The sequence below is a fragment of the Lissotriton vulgaris genome, chromosome 9, assembly GCF_964263255.1.
Source record: "Lissotriton vulgaris chromosome 9, aLisVul1.2, whole genome shotgun sequence".
NCBI classification, from domain to species: Eukaryota; Metazoa; Chordata; class Amphibia; order Caudata; family Salamandridae; genus Lissotriton; species Lissotriton vulgaris.
The window spans coordinates 865,806,623-865,827,495 of record NC_141697.1 but is presented as its reverse complement, the minus strand read 5'-3'; the positions used below and the strand labels follow the sequence as shown (position 1 = coordinate 865,827,495).

General features: G+C 45.1%; 1 protein-coding gene and 1 long non-coding RNA gene across 2 annotated transcripts in view; one reads left to right on the top strand and one right to left on the bottom strand.

Annotated features, from left to right (window-relative positions):
• LOC147692387 (cytochrome P450 2A13-like) overlaps nucleotides 1-20,873 on the top strand; it is a 977,490-nt gene that overhangs the window by 915,750 nt on the left and 40,867 nt on the right. Inside the window, exon 8 of the mRNA XM_086938609.1 lies at nucleotides 8,991-9,132. Within this exon, the coding sequence (XP_086794735.1) occupies nucleotides 8,991-9,132 (142 nt within the window). The remainder of the gene's footprint in view (nucleotides 1-8,990; nucleotides 9,133-20,873) is intronic.
• Nucleotides 11,259-20,873, bottom strand: part of LOC147692386 (uncharacterized) — a 141,496-nt gene continuing 131,881 nt past the window's right edge. Inside the window, exon 3 of the long non-coding RNA XR_015300030.1 lies at nucleotides 11,259-13,087. This is a non-coding gene — a long non-coding RNA (uncharacterized LOC147692386). The remainder of the gene's footprint in view (nucleotides 13,088-20,873) is intronic.

Genomic DNA, 20,873 nt, shown 5'->3' with positions numbered 1-20,873 from the left:
CCGAATCTTCACGGTGCCTGAGAAGATTTTAACCAGCCGAGGTAGGCGAAGGCTTAATCATTGGATTTGTAATTTATCAAAAACAAAACACCCTTACCCTCACCCAAAACACACCAAAAAAGGAGTCCAAAATTTATATCTCTTCTTCGTCTGATCCGAAATATCCAATTTTGCAATGAATCTCATAGCTCATATTCCATCCAGTTCTGTTGGGGAGACCGGTGAAACCGACAATTTACAAATCTCTCTTTGTGCCAAAAGCATAGCATAAAAAATAAGCTTTGCATTATCGTCCGTGCCCTTACCTTGCAGGTCAAGTCTTCAAGATATAACTAGCTCCAGGCTTACCTTGATCTGCAGGCCTAGGGCCTTCGACAAACAGCTACTCACGGCCTCCCAGAACTCTTTGATCTTCGGACATAGCAGAAACATGGGCAGGTCATCTTCATTGGGGCTCTTGCACTTGGGACACACCACCACACCGCCAGAGCCAAATTTAGAAAGCCTTCGTGGAGACCAATACGCCCTATGGATCGTAAAAAAGTGATTCCGCCTTAAATTTGCAGGCTTTACTATTTTATAATTGCAAAAAACAGTTGATGGACAGAATGCAGAACAATGTCTTACATTCACCCCAGTACAAAGATCTGGGCCTAAATCCATCGTTTCTTGCACTCCACACCACCCTAGGTCAGACACTGGCTATATGCAAATCAACCTAGACCCTGTGCCTCATGGGAACAGTCCAGCCCGAACTACTAAGCCATGTCTTTCCTAGACCGGAATCAAGCATCCAAGGACCAGTTTCTGGCAATCAGCCTTCTTCAGCCTGGATAGCTTGACTCCAGTGATGTGGAGAGCCTGGGACTCACGTCTGAGCATACCCAGCCCACTCGGGGTGAAAATTGCAAAAAACACAGTTGATGGACAGAATGCAGAACAATGTCTTACATTCACCCCAGTACAAAGATCTGGGCCTAAATCCATCGCTTTTTGCACTCCACACCACCCTAGGTCAGACACTGGCTATATGCAAATCAGCCTTGACCCTGTGCCTCATGGGAACAGTCCAGCCCGAACTACCAAGCCATGTCTTTCCTAGACCGGAATCAAACATCCAAAGACCGGTTTCTGGCTATCAGCCTTCTTCAGCCTGGATAGCTTGACTCCAGTGATGTGGAGAGCCTGGGACTCACGTCTGAGCATACCCAGCCCACTCGGGCTGAAACTTGCAAAAAACACAGTTGATGGACAGAATGCAGAACAATGTCTTACATTCACCCCAGTACAAAGATCTGGGCCTAAATCCATCGTTTTTTTGCACTCCACGCCACCCTAGGTCAGACACTGGCTATATGCAAATCAGCCTTGACCCTGTGCCTCATGGGAGCAGTCCAGTCCGAACTACCAAGCCATGTCTTTCCTAGACCGGAATCAAGCATCCAAGGACCGGTTTCTGGCTATCAGCCTTCTTCAGCCTGGATAGCTTGACTCCAGTGATGTGGAGAGCCTATTTTATGTTATAAATCATAGACATTGTTACTTGCCATTGGTCTTCTGTAGCAATCTCTGACAAGAAATCTCCACACAGGATCTCGGGTAGCTTGAGGGCCGTCCTCCATCTCTAACATCAGCCAGTACCACAATGAAACTTCTTTTTTAAATACACAATTTGAGAAAAGCTTTTCCACCTGCTTGTTGTAAGTACCAATTTGACCCCCCACTTCCACCGACCATCTCTGGATCAGCAGGTATTTGAATCTGGAAAAGCTACGGCCCCACTCTTGTTCTTAATATCCCCAGGAGACCAATTTCCCATCCGGAAATAGCTCCTTCCATCTCTGGGGGCCCATCTCCTTTAAAGGTTGAGCCAACGCGTCCATCGACCAGAGGGGAGAACCTGGCGCATCCCAAATCAAGGTCATTTGGCTATAGTATGTGATCTTTAATGCCCTCCTAATTCTAAACCAAGTTTCCGCTAAGTCCCTTAAAACCTTTAACCTGGCCTTTTTAAAGAATTTCTGATCAGCAAATTTATATAAAAAAATATTTTCATTAAAGTTTTGCTTTCAAAGCATTGCACAAAACATTTTCCCAATTACTGTGTTAGTCGGGATGTCCAACAGCATTCTACTGTTTTTCAACAAAAAGGCCCATGAATAAAATTGCAAGTCCGGGGCCGCTAAATCTCCTTTAACAAATCATCTCCTAAGCTTCTTCCAAGACAGACGTGGACCTTTTGATGCCCACAGGAAGGAAATGATCTCACTCTGTAGACTTGCAAGCCATTCCTTCTTAAATGTCAGAGGAACTGTTTCAAACAAAAACGTTAACTTCGGCAAAATCATCATTTTCACCAAGTTCGTCTGCCCAAACAAAGTAAGTGGTAAATGTACCCAACCCCGCAAACTAGCACTTATCTCCTTTTTAAGCTTAGTGAAGTTGACTTTAGTGAGTTCCCCAATATCCTGAGTTATCCTAACTCCAAGATATCTCACCTCATTTTTGCATACAGCTCCCTCCGTATTAATGTTCTAGGCCATAACTTCTGTTTTCTCCTTATTTATATCATATCCTGAAACGGCCCGAACGCTTTGGTCATATCTAGAAGACATTCCATTGACTCATGTAAATTAGGGGTATAAATGATTTTATCGTCAGCGTATAGCCCGATCTTTTTAGACCAACCTTCAAATTCAAATGGGACAATATTCTCAGCAGACCGCATCTTACATGCTAGGGGCTCTATGTATAGGTCGAATAAAAGTGGTGACAGAGGGCACCCTTGTCTGGTACCTTGCATGATTGGCACTGGCTGGGTGAGTATCCCATTCACTAACACCGTTGATGAAGGAGCCTGATATAAAGCTGAAAGGGATTTACTAAACTTCTGTCCCAGATTAAGATGTTTTACTAAGGCGTGCAGATAAGCCCAATTCACACGATCAAACGCCTTGGCGGCATCTAAGGCGATAACCGCCAAGGGAAGATCATGGGCCGAAGCCATAACTATGGTACCAATAAGTGAAAAGGTCAACTCTTTCAAATATCTGCCCTTTATGAAGCCTTTTTGGTCCTCGTGGACTAACAGTGGGATGACACCATTCAACCTATTGGCCATAATTTTAGCAAAGAGTTTATAATCAGAATTGAGTAATGAAATGGGCCTATATGAGTCCATATACTTCGGTGACTTCCCTGTCTTCATTATTAGTGTAACATCTGCCTCATTCCAAGAAGGGGCAGAGACACGTTTCCCATAAATATCTGATTAAACAGCTGACAGATAATCAGTGTTAATATCCCTACAATAGATTTATAAACTTCAGCAGGAAGGCCGTCGGGCCCAGGTGCTTTGCCTCTTTTTCTCCCCTTAATGACCTCTTCAACCTCCAACTAAGTTATCTCCTGATTTAAAACATCCTTAAACTCATCCGGTGAAGGCTCAAGAAGTTCCACCCAACCCTGCACCACCTGCTCGTCGACCATCACATCCTCTTGATAGACCTTCACAAAATACTTGTGAAAGGCAGCAGCTTTTCCTTTATTATCTGTAATCACCAGCCCTGTCTCCACGTTCTTTACTTCTTTAATCAAATTCCGAACTTGGTCCTTCTTTGTCTTCCACACTAACAGTTTACTGCAGCCCTCACCATATTCGAAATGCGCCATTTGACTAGAATCCCACTTCTCCTTAACCCTCTCTGTCAGGATTCCCACCAGATTTGTCTTTAACTCCATTAGCTCTTGAAGGACCCTTTCATTTGATTCACCATATCTGCCTCCAGCTGACGAATCTTCTTCTCAAGGTCTGTAACTCTTCCATAATAGAGTCTCCTTTTTTTCGCCCCCAAGGATCCCAATCTCCCTCGTAGGAATGCCTTGTACGTGTCTTAAACAATCTCTATCCTAGCTGATCCCAGATTATTCTCAAAAAATAATTCTGTCTCCTCCTTCAAAAACTCTAGTACTTCCTTATTAGAGAGTACCGTACGATCTAACCTCCAAATTGAACCCGATATACCATCTCCTATCGCCAGCCAGAGTGTAGTAGCTGAATGGTCTGAAAGGTGTACTCCAACATGACCCACCTGAACCACTGAATCAACCAGCCTAGAATCTACCAAGAAATAGTCAATTCAAGATTTATGATTGTATTTTTTAATATAAAACGTAAACCCTAGCTGCTGTCCAGACCTGGATCTCCAAATATCACACAACCCTAGCTGGGACATCATCAGCTTAACTCTGTTTGACATTTTAGGATTCACAGCGGCTCTACTCTTTTCAGAACAATCTAACTTATGATCCAACACAGTGTTAAAATCACCTGCCAAAACGATCTGTCCTGAAAAATTCAATAGTTCCCTAGCCAAGTCATCTAAAGGACCTATATCGTCCTGGTTTGGACCATAATATCCCACCACATTAAACATTTGCCCACAGATCTTTAATTTAACAATCAGCCACCTCCCTCGTACATCGGCCACTTTCTCCTCAACTGAAATGTTTAAACCCTGCTTAATTAAAACTGCGACCCCTTTGGTGATAGCTGTCTGCGGAGTATAAACTGCATGGGCCAACCACCGCTGCGACGAAAAAAGTTTCTTACTTTCATCCCCGGATAAATGAGTCTCCTGTAATATTTTTATTTGAGCCAAAAAGTCCCTCAGATATTTCAAAATCAAATCCCTTCTTCTTTTCACACGCATTCCATTCCAAGAAAGCTTCTCAGCTCCTTTAAATTACCCCCACTCATCCCAACCTAAGCCACAAGTCTTGCACATCCTGACTGCCTTTAACAGCAAAAAAGCTTCTGAGGAATCTTTCTCCCATTTCCCTAATCCCCTACCCTGCCCTCCCCCACCCCAGACACCCACTAGAAACCCCCTCCTTTCCCCGGAAAACCCATCCTGAATGCCCATGGCCAGAAAGCCCTATGGGTGCCCTACAGCGGACAGTGTGTATAGACAGCATTCCAACTTAAGTTAAAATTATGGTGTACCTGCCAAGAGTCCTTTTAAAAAAAAAATCTACATAAACAGGCCAGTAAACACACTATATAACCATAGCACCTCCTACATCCTACCTTGCAAACCCCCAGATTGGCACTGTTCCAAAAAGCTATCGACCTCATCAACAAAGCGGAAAGAATACATCTTATTATTCCACATAACCTTTAAAAACGCCGGAAACTTCAGCTGACCCGAAGGTCCCAGTTTTCTCAACGGCTCAATCCTCTTAGCAAGCTCCCATTGTCTGTTGGCAGTTACTGATGACAAGTCTGATCTTACCTCCACCCTAGCACCGTCTACTTCAATTGTTTTTTTCTTAAGGGAACTTGCCAAAATCTTTTCTTTCAAGGCATATGTCAAAAAATGAATCAGAATTCTCCTAGGCTTAGCACTGTTCAGGTTCAACCTGAAGGGATTGCGGTGCACTCTCTGAATATCCCTGGAGATCTCCTCCTCGAAGGGGCAAGAGTCGGCAGAAACCATGATGACCGGCTAGTTGCAGGCTGCGGGTGTCAGCGAAAGCGGCGGTGTGAATGAGGCTTTTATGTGCCTCGCGGGGGTCCGGTGATTAGCGGAACGAAGCGGAAGCGCTCTCCACATCTATTCGAAACTTTTTTCAACGGCTACAAGGCATTATAATCAGGGATTGCAGCAGGGCTGTTCATGGCGGGTCCGACCGTACGGAGCTCCGAGACACGGGAGGAGGCGGAGGTGGAGCCAGCAGGGCAAGCGGAGCTCAGCTGGGAGAGAGCAGCGTTTGAGGTCAGCAGGGGTCGCCGGGCAGCAGTCAGGATTCTGTTTCGTGGAGGAGGACGAGGGAGAGGCAGGCAGGCATTCAGTTTAAGCGAGGTAATCACTGACAAAAACTGCAGAGAAGCAGTTTTCCGATTTAGGCGCTCTAAATACAGTGCAGGTTTGGAGTAAGGGGGGCTTGGTGAACTTTGTTGAAGCAGAGGTAGTGTCAGGCAACTCAGGGATTGAAGTTCAGGCGGCAGGAAGCTTGAGTGGTGTCTCTAGATACTCCCTGAGAAGTGCGAGGAGGGGCCCAGAGAAATTTCCATTTAACCAAACAGGCTCGCCCGAGCCCAGCCACAAAAAGGTGACAGAGGCTAAGACCACTGTAAAGAACATGAAGAAGAGTAAAAGTTGTAAAAATCTGGGGAGGGGAGGTTCATTAGAGCGTGAGATTAGGGCAACTCCCTCACTCAGTTCATTTTTTAAAGTTGTGCCAAAGACCTTGATATTAAAGGGTAAATCCCTGTTAAAGCCAACTGGCTCAGTAATCCCCCCCCAGAACGGTGAGCAGTTTGGTGGGTGTTAGAGACGTTGTGCAGGAGGTTTTGGATATAGAGTCGGTCGACTGGTCTAAGCATTTGAGCCCCAATCGTTTCCAGGTCCTGTTGTCAGATATGGGTGATGTCGACCAGGCCCCACAGCTTCAGGCAGAGTTGAATACATGCCCAGAACAGCAAGTTTTGCCTTCTAGTATAGATGATCCAAGTATTCCTGGGGCTGGAATAGGTCCATCTGGCAACCCGAGTAGCTCGAGTATATCAGGTGCGGAGGGGGAGAAACCTGATCAGATGGTCCAACAGAGGGTTGTAGGGTTGGCGGCAGGACTGGAATTAGAGAGCAGCGACCTCTCAGTTATTACCTTGCTTAAAAAATTAAATATGGAAATGCATAAAAGATTTGAGGTCTCTGAGTCGAACCAGGATAGTATCAGAGTGGCATGTCGTTTGTTAGAGAAGAAGATGGATGATTTGAGCTGCCGTACAATTGGTTTGGAGGTGGAGGTTAAAGACCTCAGAGAGGAAGTTATGGCGAATCGCAAGGATTTAGAGGCAATTAAGATTAAGGACAGGGAACACAAGGAAAGGGTAGTGAGGTTCGAAAACATGCAGAAGAGAAATAATTTGAAGATCTTAAAACTTCCGGAAGGTAAAGAAGGTACGGATGTTAGGAAATATGTAGTGCAGTTATTGAAGAGTGAACTGCAGCTGGAGGAGCCTTGTGCACTATCTTGTTTGAATAGGGGATGTCAAGAAGGGCTTCTTCTAATCATTACCAGAGCCTTTCAGAAAGGATGGCTACAGCCACAGTGGAGAAGAGAACCAGTTTTGACTGTGTCACTTGAGAGGAGAGTTCATCTATATAGGGAAATAGCTAATGGGCTGAAGACAGGTATGCCAATAGGCAGCTGGACTCTTCCTTGTTGAAACAAGGGCTCCTGGGTAATTTGACAGATTAGTAATGAAAATAAGTATTCAAGAAAGGAACGTTAACAACTGTGAGAAAATAGTTAGGATTTGGTGGTAGAACTTCTGCTATCACTGGCTAGCGCAAAATATAAATTTGGCCCTCTGATAACCAACTCCTGAGAAGACACCACTTGAAGAAGAAGGCCCTACTGGAAGAAACCTCCTGAATCCTGCAGGAAAAAAAGAGTGCTCATTGAGGACTTAGGAACTCAAGGACTCCTAAAACCCAATATCCCCTAGAGACTGGGTTTGATCTCCAAGTGTCAAGTGGCTGCCTTCTTCTTTGCATAATTCAGGGAAACAAAAAGCAGAAGGGATCCTAATTCCCAGAAAGCGCTAAGTGACCATAGAGGGGTGGACCCTGCAGGATCCCTGCCTGGAGAGAGACATGGTGCCCAGAAGCCTACCATGAGGTGTTTGGGGTTCCAGGGCTGACAGGGAGGAACTTTGTCAGTGCTTTGAAAAAGTTGGGACTCATTTTTCCTCCCCTGGAGCACTGAGACAAGGTCCTCAGGCATGCCCAGGGAGTGCGCACCGAAAGCGGGCAAAAAACTGTACTCATCCTTCCCAGAATTTTTGGCAGTGTTGAAAAGTGGTCCAGCAGGCCTTCACAGCGTACATATCCAGACTCATGGAGCCCTGCTCAGCTACCGTTACCAATTTGCCCCTTTGGAGTACTTTGATATCAGAAAAGTGAACAGGACCGAAGGTAAATTCTGGACAAGGGGCTTGGTAGTAAATGTATCTGACACACAGTAACCTTGGTGGGTACAAAACTCATATTTAACCCACCTAGAGCTTGTGCAGCCAAAAACAATAGTTTCAGCAGGAGGGATCTCTTGCAAGCTATAGTCTGGGGTCTTGCCATGCTGCAACATTTTGATTTACTTTTCATAGACTAAGTCCAAAGGCAAAAACATTGACCAGGATGACCTTATAGGTATATCCAAGCTCTGCTCCATTGCAGTCAGCCTGAAATCTTGTTTAAGAACCAGCCAGCCAAGATTAATGCCTTTGATTGTTACTTCACTTTTTCTAGGATCTTTCTGCTATAAACATTTAATAATTTATATATATTGTTCCCCTCAACCAACTTTAAGGATCTTGGTGTCTTTTAGCTCATTACATGTTTCTCAATTTTGCCAAATTGGTTTGGGAATTTTATTGTGTTTTATTCATTACATTAAAATTGTTTATACTGCTTAAACTTAACACACACTTCTTTGGAAATTGCCTGCCGCTCATGTCAGGGATTGAGCATAGATTCTCTTAGAACTGTTTTTTTTCCAGAGTGGATTTATTTACTTGTTATTGGTACCCCCTGACAAATTAATAACCAATTTCCTCATGTATATACGTTTGTATAAAAGTTTAGAAAAAGCTGTATTCACAACTTAGCTGACGTTGCTTAGATATAGCATTACCAATACTTTACATGTTTTGAATACTGATTAATCATTGTATGTTTTCTTGTTTCGACATAAAAAAATATTGCTCCTGACCCTTATCCTCCAAACAAAAAAGGACATTTGCTTTGACAGCTTCAATCTAAGCCTCAATGTCAATGAGTTTTAGCCATTCTTGCCCAATATGTTGTACTCCTGCTGAAATGCATTGGAATTCTTCAGTCCTTGCTCCTTAACTGTTGATTGAACAAGTTGTAATTAGAAGTTTTATTTATGTTTTTCTTACTAAATTCGTATTTGCTTTGCAGGGAACAAATGTATTTGGAATGCTGACAACTTCCTTGAATGATCCTAAATATTTTCCCGACCCCAACAAATTCAACCCTGGACACTTCCTGGATGAACATGGAAGCTTCAAAACAGTTGATGCCTTAATGCCTCTTGCATGTGGTACGACACTCTATGCTGAGATGGTTACTTCTCTCCCTCTTCTCTCCCCTTCACCCAACTTCATTTGACATTTCTTGATACTGTTACTCCCTCAGTGATAGTTCATGGCCTCTCCTCCAATTTCTATGTAGTAGGGGGCAGTCGCATTCTCTTCTATTGTGTTTTACAAACATGTCAAGGTAAAGGCTGGAGTAGTTGGTTTCAACATCAACATCAACATCAACATCAACTATGGATCCAGTGTGGAGAAGTGTGGCTCACTGGTTAGAGGAGGCAGACCTGGAAGCAGGTGTCAGTCCGGGACCAGGGTTCAATTCCCGGCTTGACGGGGTCTTGAGTCGTAAAAAAAAAAAAAAAAATGTCCATGGACTTGACAATTCTTGCTCCGGTGCCTACTCGATTCACGGGTTCACACTCTGTGACTCTGGGCAATAGCTTGCTTAATCTCCATAACGGCCCCTCGCGGCGGGATGCCTGGCTTTCACCTTGTGGATACCCTGCTGGGGTTATCTCACAGGGGAATACCAGGACGGGTTCCCTAAGCAAGCGCTTAGAAACCGCTCGGTGATTTGCGCTATATAAATTCCTGTACATTTACATTTACATCCAGATATACAAAGCCATTTCAAAATCACAAATCCTGCAGTTCGCAAAGTGACAGGGTTTTTAACCGCAAAATGGGTTTTAGGAATGTATTTGACACATTTTGCTGTTTGGAAGACTGGGCTTAGGGACTCATGCCAAATTGCAGTTACGAAAGAGCATGAACGGGATGTTCCCGTCTTCTTGTGACTTGCTATTGCATGTATCAATAATTTTTTTTGTGGTTGCAGACCGTTGATGAATTGCCAACCCCTGACTTGGGATGCTAACTGAATTGCAAAGTGGACGATGTCCCCTTCAGGCACCTTCCCTATTATGAACCGGTGCCTGTTATCCCACCAACCCAAAGTTTTTGCAAATGGGAAATTTGTTTTGTTTTAGAGCCGCGCCTGTTCCTTTAAGGAACATGGGCTGCTTAAGAAAAAAGTTTCCAATTTGGGAATGCATACTCAGGAATGTTGTCCTGCTGTCCCTAGCATGCCATCATCCCAGTGTTTGCAACCAATCACATGAATTCATAAATACTGACCTGCCTAATTATTATTCATTAAGCAAGTCATTCAGCAACCCCTGCAAAACGATATTTGTACACCTATTATGAAAACATTGTATCCTCAAAATCAGGGAAGGGCTGCAATAAGTTGGTGCACAATTTGTGACCAATTTTTGCATCCTGCCCCTTAGTATATCTGGCCCACGGAGCCTAATTTAGACTCCGGTGCAAGTAAACGTTTTTGTGCACACATCTATTTTGCTCTTTTTTTCAGTAATAACAATTATTAATATAGCTAGGATCCAAAGCTGGTGCAAACAGTGCGTGCAACGCTTAGAAAAAACCTTAATAACTCAATTCAATTCAAAAACTTTTATTCGATTGGCATTTAGCAAATCATAAAAAGTACATCATAAAATTTCAGTGTATAATTTAAAACACAATGTTATAATACAGATAAAAACTGAATGATATTTAAAAACATTCGATAAAACCAATTATGCGGATTGATACAGATAAACATGGAATCATGGAGACGATAACCCAATTTTACAGCGTATTTTCAAACATGATTTTAAAAAAAGAGCTACGCATTTAGCAACATGTTGTGATAACTCATATAACATTATTACATACACAGGGGCAGATTTATGAGGCCGTTGCGCCTCTTTGCGCCGCAATTGCGTCACTTTATTTGACGCAACTGCGGCGCAAACAATGCACCCTATTTACAACGTGACGCATCTAGGAGATGCGTCACGTTGTAAAGCACTGCGCCATAAGGAGGTGTTCCTGCGCAGGGGGGGGCGTTCCTGCGCAGGAACGCCTCCTGAAATTGGCTGAGTGAAATCTATGAGATTTCACTCAGTCACTTTCAGGGCAATGCTGCGTCAAAACCCTGCGCCTGCTTGAAGCAGGCGTAGGTCTTGATGCAGCATTGTGCAGATGGTCTACCCCCGAGCCTTGCTGGAGCTGCGTCGCGCTTGCGACGCAACTCCAGCAATGCACCACATTTCCGGCACAGATGCGTCACGCATCTTTGCCGTTTTTGCACCATGGTGCGCTGCATTATAAATGCGGCGCACCATGGGTGGCAGAGCTGTGGCGCACTGTGGCGCACATTAACTGGCGCATCCCTGGGGATGCGCCAGTTAACATAAATCTGCCCCACAGTTTTTTGTGCCCCTTTCTTGTGCCAATATAAATCAGGCAGAGAAACATTGAAAAGACTTGAATTTGGTTCTTGGTTTTAGATCAGTGACCTCAATCTCCCACAGAGGAGTGGACCCCTTACTGAAGCTTTCAATTCCTTTAAAACAGGGCGCTAAAATGTGCAGTTTTTCACTGCCCACTCACACTATCAAATGCATATGGGTGTTTCGTGACATCCCCTTCACAAATGTTCATAGCAGAATGCCCAGTTAGTGGGGTTTAAATGATTTCTTGCCTGGGAAGAAATAATTCTCTTTCATTATGAAAACTATTTGAAGTAAACTCTCAGTCCATCTCTTTTCTTTTATTCAGTATAATTCAGAATGGAGGTCATACAGCAGCTCTTATGGAAGCATCTCACTGATCTAAAGAATGCCAGTATGAAACACATAAAAATGTGAGGTTGAAGCAGCGTGTGTGAGGAAGGAGAAAATTAGGATTTAGGTGGCACCTGCACTTCCTGTTGATGGACCTGCAGTTTATGATTTATCAACCATCCTTACATTACCCATTATGTACACATAAATAATTAGTTGAATCAATTTCACTCTTCATGGGCTTCATCAGGACCTACATAATAAAAGCAAACTTGCAAACAAAAACATAGTATGAATGATATAAATCAACCTTTTAAATTTCAAAAGTAAATATACATTAAAAAATACATATGCTCATCTAAATTCAACACAGACATATTTTACTTCCTTCACTATTTGCCTGCTTTTGACATGCATGAATATCTTTTAACATGTTTATGTTAAATGATCAGTAGCTTACACAAATCAACACTGTTTCAAACACCACCAAAGTGTGTGGTTGTAGTGGGTCCTAAGAAAAATCACCAGCGCATCTAAAGTTGTACATTTTCATTGTGGAATGTCCCTCGGGTTATATGACTAAAACCAATACAAGTGTCCTGATTGGTCCCACGGTTACAAAACAACAAATAGAACAGTTACCCTAGGGCCATATAACATTGTATTAACTAATAAATAGACACAAATAAATATGAGAATGGTGATGCTTTACTAAAATAATTTACTAACAGAATGGGACTAGCTTAATTTCGGCTCATTTAAACATCACTAATAACCATCAGTAGCTACAAAACATGGTCCTGCACCAGCAGTGTTTCTCAGTGCTTCCCCCTTTAACCACATTATCATGGATCTTAAATTGGTAAAATACATGATCAGTAAAGGACCTATTAAATTCTGAACAGATCTGCTGCAACAGCGAAAGGGTCTAGAGCAGTGAAGCAAATGTGGCCGGGGTCAACAAGAACACAAGGTAAACCCGCCAGGGGAGTTGGTCAAAAAAATCCCTTCCACCATCCCAAACAGTCAGGACTTCGGTTAGGATAGCTCCAGTCCAAGAGGCTTTATAGGAGATCCAGCCTGTAGCAGAGGCATTATGAATGCATAACAGGGCCTTACGCAAGTGACAAGAGAAACAGGTATTTTACCAAAGAAACATATGTTGTAAACTATTAAGCGAAAGGAAAAAAAATAGTAAGAAAAATCGAGTGCCTCCTGATGAGCATAAACTGGGCATCTACCGTGGAACCCGATTAGATTCCTCACATCTAGCTTTCTTCTACTACAAACCTCCTGGGCAGTCTCCGAGGCTTTCACATACATGGAAAACCTGGAAGAGGAATACAAAAAAAAATATTCTGTAATGAAACAGCACAGGAACATTTCAAGTAGGCTTCCCTAACAGCCTTATCAGAAAAAACATGGACACATCGGAGACCACCTGTGATACCCTATATACATTGAAAGGCAAGTCCCCTTCCTCAATGAGCAGCCACTACCTAATGATATGGTACTGGGACTGGTGATCCCCGATCAGGTGCCATACGCTCACTGTACTCTGGAGGTACAAATAGTCACCAACTCTTACAGGTGTCAAGCTCTAACAGATTTAGCCTTCATGACTCAGTACTCAATTCTATAGTACAACTCATTCCTAAGCTCGAATAGACTGATGAGCTTGGTACCCTGGTAAAGCCGGTAATTCCAGGAATTATGACCAGAATAATCTGAGAGCTCCCATGCTTCTCACTCATCGCCCAATCCACTAAAGTTACATTTAAAAGCATCTTAAGGGAAATTAAGGGTGTTAAAAAAGGTCTCAAATTGAGAAAGAATCATCCACGATGGAAGCACTGGTTAAAAAAGTGATTCGGTTTCATTTATGGAAACATGTCCTGGAATTAGTTTCCAGGGTACCCCAGTGAGAGGAGCAAGCAACCAAATTTAAACTAGAAATGAAAACTCTAACTTTCAAGTTTGAGGACCTTGAAAATAGACCTGTGACATTTCAGCCAAACAACAATTGGGGGACCTGAATTGAAAGATGTAGGAGCCTCAGATACAATGATCTGGGTCAGTGATTTACTGGAGGAAAATATAGGCAAAGATTTAGAAATATCTAGAACAACACCTCATTTATGAGTTGCAAGAATACACAGAGTGCCTAAAAAAGTGCCTAAATCGGGATTTAAACCCAAGCCCAACATCACTTATTTTCATGACCATGAAATTAAGTAATTGCTCCTCAGCAATGCCAGGCTAAAAAGGGTAATTTGCAACCAAGCGTGCATTTTGTTTTTCAATATTCCCTGTCCAGGCTTGGGAGACTGCTAAAAGATAATGTTTACTATATACTTCAATCCCAGAATTTTTATTCCCGTAAGATTGAAATCCAATCTAAAAAATAATTGCCATGAGTCCATTTAGAATTTGCAGATGCTAATGAGCCCAGCAATTTATTTCATGGCTTAATACCTTGTAATCCTTCTGTCACCAAATGGGCCTCAAGAATTGACATGATTCCAACCTAGTTTGGAACTTATGCACAAACTCTAATGTGTTCTTTGAAGGGGAGATGTCAGGAAGGGATAGTCATGTTTTCTGGGTACACGTCCAGACATCAAATAGGATGCGGGAGGGAGGGGTTACTTCTAACCAGGGAAAACCTTGATCGATCCCAAAGATGGGTAGTTACACTACAAACAAGACTGGGGAGATGGGCCCCAATAAAACACATTTGCCCAAAGGCGTATGTTCTAAAAATACCGCAGAGTTAGATGTCAGGTGTAGTTAGGAACACTCATCCAATCAGGACACAACATTTACACCACACAAGGTGAGCATGCACTTACAACACTCGACATCTGACATGCACACAATGGCCCACACTAGCTCTCCCCAAGGTTGAGAGCCATCTGTGTCTCCCTTATCAGATGATTCAGAAAAGGGGGTGGTGATGGACAGAGTATCTGAATTAAGCAGACTACTCCTACCCAGTCCAAAGATCAGGGCTTGATCCATCACCGTTTTTTAGCTCACTGCACCATCCCAGCTCAGAACCTGGCTATATGCAAATTAGTCTGTCCCTGGCCCAGTGCATTATGGGAACAGGGCAGACCAAACTACCAAGCCAATTCTTATACTGGGAAAGAAACAAGCTTCCGGGGACCGGTTTCTGGCATTACAGCCGTCTTCGGCCCGGCTTGCTTGAATCCTGATGGTGCAATGAGCAAGGGACTCACATCTGAGTATACCCTTCCACGCTTATGGTGGACAAAATGATTCAGAAAAGGGGGTGGTGATGGACAGAGTATCTGAATTAAGCAGACTACTCCTACCCGGTCCAAAGATCAGGGCTTGATCCATCACCGTTTTTTAGCTCACTGCACCATCCCAGCTCAGAACCTGGCTATATGCAAATTAGTCTGTCCCTGGCCCAGTGCATCATGGGAACAGGGCAGACCAAACTACCAAGCCAATTCTTATACTGGGAAGGAAACAAGCTTCCGGGGACCGGTTTCTGGCATTACAGCCGTCTTCGGCCCGTCTTGCTTGAATCCTGATGGTGCAATGAGCAAGGGACTCACATCTGAGTATACCCTTCCACGCTTATGGTGGACAAAATGATTCAGAAAAGGGGGTGGTGATGGACAGAGTCTCTGAATTAAGCAGACTACTCCTATATGCAAATCATGGTCTGCCCTGTTCCCATGATGCACTGGGCCAGGGACAGACTGATTTGCATATAGCCAGGTTCTGAGCTGGGATGGGGCAGTGAGTTAAATAACGGTGATGGATCAAGCCCTGATCTTTGGACTGGGTAAGAGTGGTCTGCTTAATTCAGACACTCTGTTCATCACCACCCCCTTTTCTGAATCGTTTTTGGCCACTATAGGAGTGGCAGGGTATACTCAGACATGAGTCCCTTACTCACTGCTCCATCAGGATTCAAGCAAGCCGGGCCGACGACGGCTGAAATGCCAGAAACCAGTCCCCGGAAGCTTTATCTCCTTTCTGGATATAGAATTGGCTTGGTAGTTTGGTCTGCCCTGTTCCCATGATGCACTGGGCCAGGGACAGACTGATTTGCATATAGCCAGGTTCTGAGCTGGGATGGGGCAGTGAGTTAAATAACGGTGATGGATCAAGCCCTGATCTTTGGACTGGGTAAGAGTGGTCTGCTTAATTCAGACACTCTGTTCATCACCACCCCCTTTTCTGAATCCCTTATCAGATGGGTGTACTTGTTATTTATGACTATGATGCTTTTCAAAGAACGTCAAAGTGTTTATTGTACACACAATATATATATTTGTGTGGCCAAAAATGAAGTACTCTGAATATGTCATCAGACGGGCATTTGTCGATATTCTCCGGGTCGCTGCGTTTAATTAAGCAACTTATTCTCTTTTTGCCAAGTGCCTCTTGTCTTTTCATTTATTTAAGGCCAGCATTGTATAAACATGTCGGGGTAAGGTATGTGGCGTTCAGATAATTCAATTGGATCAATCGGAGGCGAGTGGAAATGGCCAGCGTGCACAGGGCAAACGTAGGCTCCCTCCAAACAGCATTGTTAAGCTCACCAAGCTAGCCCTCCCAATGGTATTAAAGGGTATCAAGACCCTGTGGAGCATTCACAATGAGTGAACAGTAGATTTGGGAATATGGCACCCTTGCAAATGCATCCAACTAGCAAATAAGCATCAAGGGGGCTAGAGTCAGGAGTGTCACTGCCGGGACGAATATTGGCCATGAGGGTGTGACACAGTTGTAGACATTTTTGGAAATGCATCTGGTGGACTTTGTAGCTGTCCTGTAAGTCCTGAAAAGTAAAGATGTGATTCCATTTGCAGCAATCCCTCCAGTCCTGCTGTGTGACAGCATTCGCTGCCTTCAGAGCAGGGTCATTCCAGTAAGTCAACGGTTCCAACCCCAAAATTTCATTGAAGACCTCGAGCAAAGGAATATCACACTAGTCATGTTGGACAGGGTGTTGGGTATTAGGACACCATAAAGGATATCTAGGATGCGGTCAATCGCCAGAAGAGAGAGCTTCCCTGAAACATTGGATCTTCAGTATTGGTTAATGAGATGGGCCTGTACAAAGAGAGCACTTCTCAGGAGGGTGGCCTGGTTTGGAAATGACCTTGATGGAGGCCAAATCGAGCTCAAGCAGGAATGTTCCCTACTCAGTCACTTCAGCTTAGAGCATGGGCAGGAATGGGGTCAAGTGAGTTCTAAATTTCAAGTAGTACTCAACAGGCAACCCGTCGGGCCTCAGGTCTTGCCAGAAGATGTATCAGAAAGGGCAGAGTCATTCTACTCTACAGTAATTGACTGGTACAACTCATGGGCCAGGGAAGAAGGGATCACAAGGAGCAGGATGTCAGGCAGTGGTAGGTGCTCTAACTTTCAGGAAGGGCAAGGTCTACTGGCATAAAGGTCTTGATAAAAGGCAGCGAAAGACTGTAGGATATCAGGGGTGCGGAGTAGGCGTCAATCGTCCTCATCTGTGAGTTGAGGCATGATTCAGGAACACAGTGTCTTGAGTCGCAAGTCAGTAGAGTAGTTACCCAGAATTATTACAGTGCTCATAAATGCTTCTAGTACATGCTGGCCAACATTGATAATCATCCTCAAGGTTGAGCTGCTGTAGGTGGCTTCTGACCATTGAGAAATGATGCACGCAGGCAGGAATAGAATGGTCAGGGGTTTGACATTCCAGGGTGTGCATTTGGGATCCAAGATCAAAAATGTATGCAATTTTCTCCCTTTCAGTCTGACAGATTAACCCTTTCGTCAGACCACAAATAACTGTCTTACTGGCTTCACATAGGGTGGCCAACAAAGACATAAATCCCTGATTAATTTCAAAGTAGGCCTGGATCTTGGGGTCTGGGGAAGCCTTAAAAAGTGAAGGCCAGTGAGGTCTGCAATACCAAATGTCATGGAAAAGTGGGGTGAGGTCAGAAGTCCCCCTTGGGAGATGGACACAGAGCTTGCTTGACCGACATTAGTGGCCGGTAGCATGAAGAGATCAATACAGGAGTTTGTGCCATGTACAGCCAAAGTGTGAGTATAAATATAGTCCCAGAGTGAAAAGCTATCCACCCAACTCAGAGCCCAGCATGTTTATACAAATAGAGAGCTGGCAGGCACTGGAGATGTGTCCCTGAGTGTGGTGGCTGGATGCATCATGGTCCGGGTTGGCACTGCATTGCGGTCTCCACCAAGGATAGAAACACCCTGCTGTAGGTCTGCGAGTATGGAAGTAAGCGATGCTAGTGTACCGCAGGTGCTTGATTAGGAAGGTAACCTGAGAGAAAGTTATATTGGCGGCCTTCAAGGAGGCCCTCCAATGCCATGTAACGTCCCTGAGGATCCACATGTGATTTGGTAATTGTCAGGAAGAGCCCTCTATGCAGCAGGATGGCCACCTTTCGGGGGCTTCGCATAACCCTGCACGGTTCACTCGGTCAATCAATCAATCAATAAGAGGATTTGTAAAGCGCACTACTTACCCGCGAGGGTCTCAAGGCGCTGCGAGGGGGGAGCCGCTGCTAGTGGTCGAAGAGCCAGGTTTTGAGTAGTCTCCTGAAGGTCTGCGGGTCTTCAGTTTGTCGTAGGAAGAGAGGGAGGGTGTTCCAAGTCTTGGCGGCATGGTGGGAGAAGGACCTGCCCCCGGAAGTGGTTCTGTGGATGCGTGGGACGGCGGCCAGTGACAGGTCGGCGAAGCGGAGTTATCTGTTGGGTACGTACAATGAGAGTCGGTTGTTGAGGTAGGCTGGGCCGGTGTTGTGGAGTGCCTTGTGTGCGTGGGTCAGGAGTATGAAGGAGATTCTTCTGTCGACGGGGAGCCAGTGCAGGTTTCTCAGGTGGGGGGTGATGTAGTCTCAGCGCGGGACGTCGAGGATCAGGCGTGCAGAGACGTTCTGGATTCTTTGAAGTCTGTTGATGAGCTTGGACGGGGCTCCGGCGTGGAGGGCGTTTCCGTAGTCGAGTCTGCTACTGACGAGGGCGTGGGTGACGGGAGAAGGAAATCTCCAGAGAACAATCTTCAAACAATCAATCAGTGGGGGAGAAAGATAGGCACGATGGATTACAATGGAGACGAAAGTCTGCGTTACCTATCCTTCACTGCTTGCAAAGGGAGAGCCTATTGTTTCTCCGTTTGCAGACAGTGAATCTCCAAACGAATCAACAAAGAGTAATACTAGTATTTTCCAATCAATCAAACAATCATTTCGCAATTCGTCGTGTTTACACGACCTTACCCGGACCACATGGGCTGTTTCTCGTCTTCCGCGTCCAGCGCCCGATCGTCCTCCAATCTCCGATATTGCCACGGCACTCCTGAGGGTTCCCAGTCAGGACCGTAGATCACTCGAGAGAGGTCGATTCGGAACCAGTGAAGTTCGGTTTATCAGCTGCCAGACGAGGGTCTATTGGGCATGAGCTCTCCCGATCGTTGCAGTCGTTCACTCTGTCGTCAGGACCTCTCCCACTGGATCCATGTGTCGCTGATGGGCCCCACGTTTGGGACGCCAATTGTTAAAAGGTAGGAAGCAACCAATAAACAAAGATCCTTAAGTGTTGCCCGGCCGTATCGCCTCTTTAACCCACAAAATATTAATCAATGAAGAGGCAGGCGCTGGAGACTGGAAGGCTGGAAACAAGGGTTTATTCTCTCCGGAGGAGAACACATCAGTTCAGACAGCAAGTATCGTCACGAGGTGCTCTAACTGCATCTCTGAGGCCTGGCCTCTTATACACGAGTTTATTACTTTATTGCATAAAACACATCTCTGTCAACCCTTTGATGTACGGAAAGACATCCTCCGAATCCCCGCTTCAGGCCCGTTCCCACACACATTTACAGTTGAAGTCCCCACCCCGGTCACAACAGATGATGATTACCGCGCAGCTGGACATTCCGCCGATTCACGGAATGTGTGAGGTTGATCGGATCTCACGGGGTGGGGGCTTTGATCAGCTCAAGGATCCTTTGATGGGGGGGGGGTGTTTCCTACTGTACAGGAGGAAGGGGGCAATGGCAGTATCCGCAGGGCCAGGTGGCGGCTTGGGAACGAGTGAGACAAATGGGCACAAAGGAAAGAGGGGTGTTATCAAGGGATACGGGACCATGAAAGGGATGGAGGGAAGTGTCGCGCTGGGAACAGGATGGGGTTCCGAGGCAGAGCTGCGTGGAAGAGAGGTTTATGACCCAAGGCATGTGAGAGCGGGGGCTGTCAGCGTGCGGGGGATGTGCTTGTGAGGGCGGAGAGCCGTGCTAGGGGTCAGTGGCGTGCAGAGTGTGGTTCTGGCCAAGGCATCTAAAATGGCGGGTGTGCACGACAAAAAGGGTGGCATCGAGGGAAAAGGCAAGATGGCGCAGATAATGTTTACCAAACCGTATTAATTTTCCACAGTTCTGGATTCTTTGAAGTCTGTTGATGAGCTTGGACGGGGCTCCGGCGTGGAGGGTGTTTCCGTAGTCGAGTCTGCTGCTGACGAGGGCGTGGGTGACGGTTTTCCATGTGTCTGTTGGGATCCATCTGTAGATCTTGCGGAGCATGCGGACGGTCTAGAAGCAGGTGGAGGAGACTGCGTTGACTTGGTTGGTCATGCTGCGTTTCGAGTCGAGGATGAATCCTAGGTTGCGTGCGTGGTTGGTTGGTGCCCATAGCGCCAAAGGAAGGGACATTGATTACCCAACAAGTGAGTTTCCTGGAGCATGAGAGTGGAGGGCTGGAAGCACTTAGCAAAATGTAGGATGGAGGTGCATTTAATGCAGTCTAGGAGACCATTCACATTCCAGGACATCAGTTTAAGGATGAAATCTCGGCCATTCATGGGACTGTGGGATAGTGGTCAAGTGCGACCTTGCCCGGAACATATGTGATGATGGGGCAGTGGGTGTCTGGAGGGTCATCGGTGAGGAGCAGAACAGGTGGGGTAAAGCAGTGCAGTGAATACAACAGAAATAATAAAAGCCCTTTACAAGAAACGATTCCCATCATTACTCCCTAACTCCCCCACCTAATACTTCGACCGTTGAAGCATCTGTTTCCCAAACAGCCCCTCAATGGAGGTAGATAAAAAAGAAGAAAGGAGAG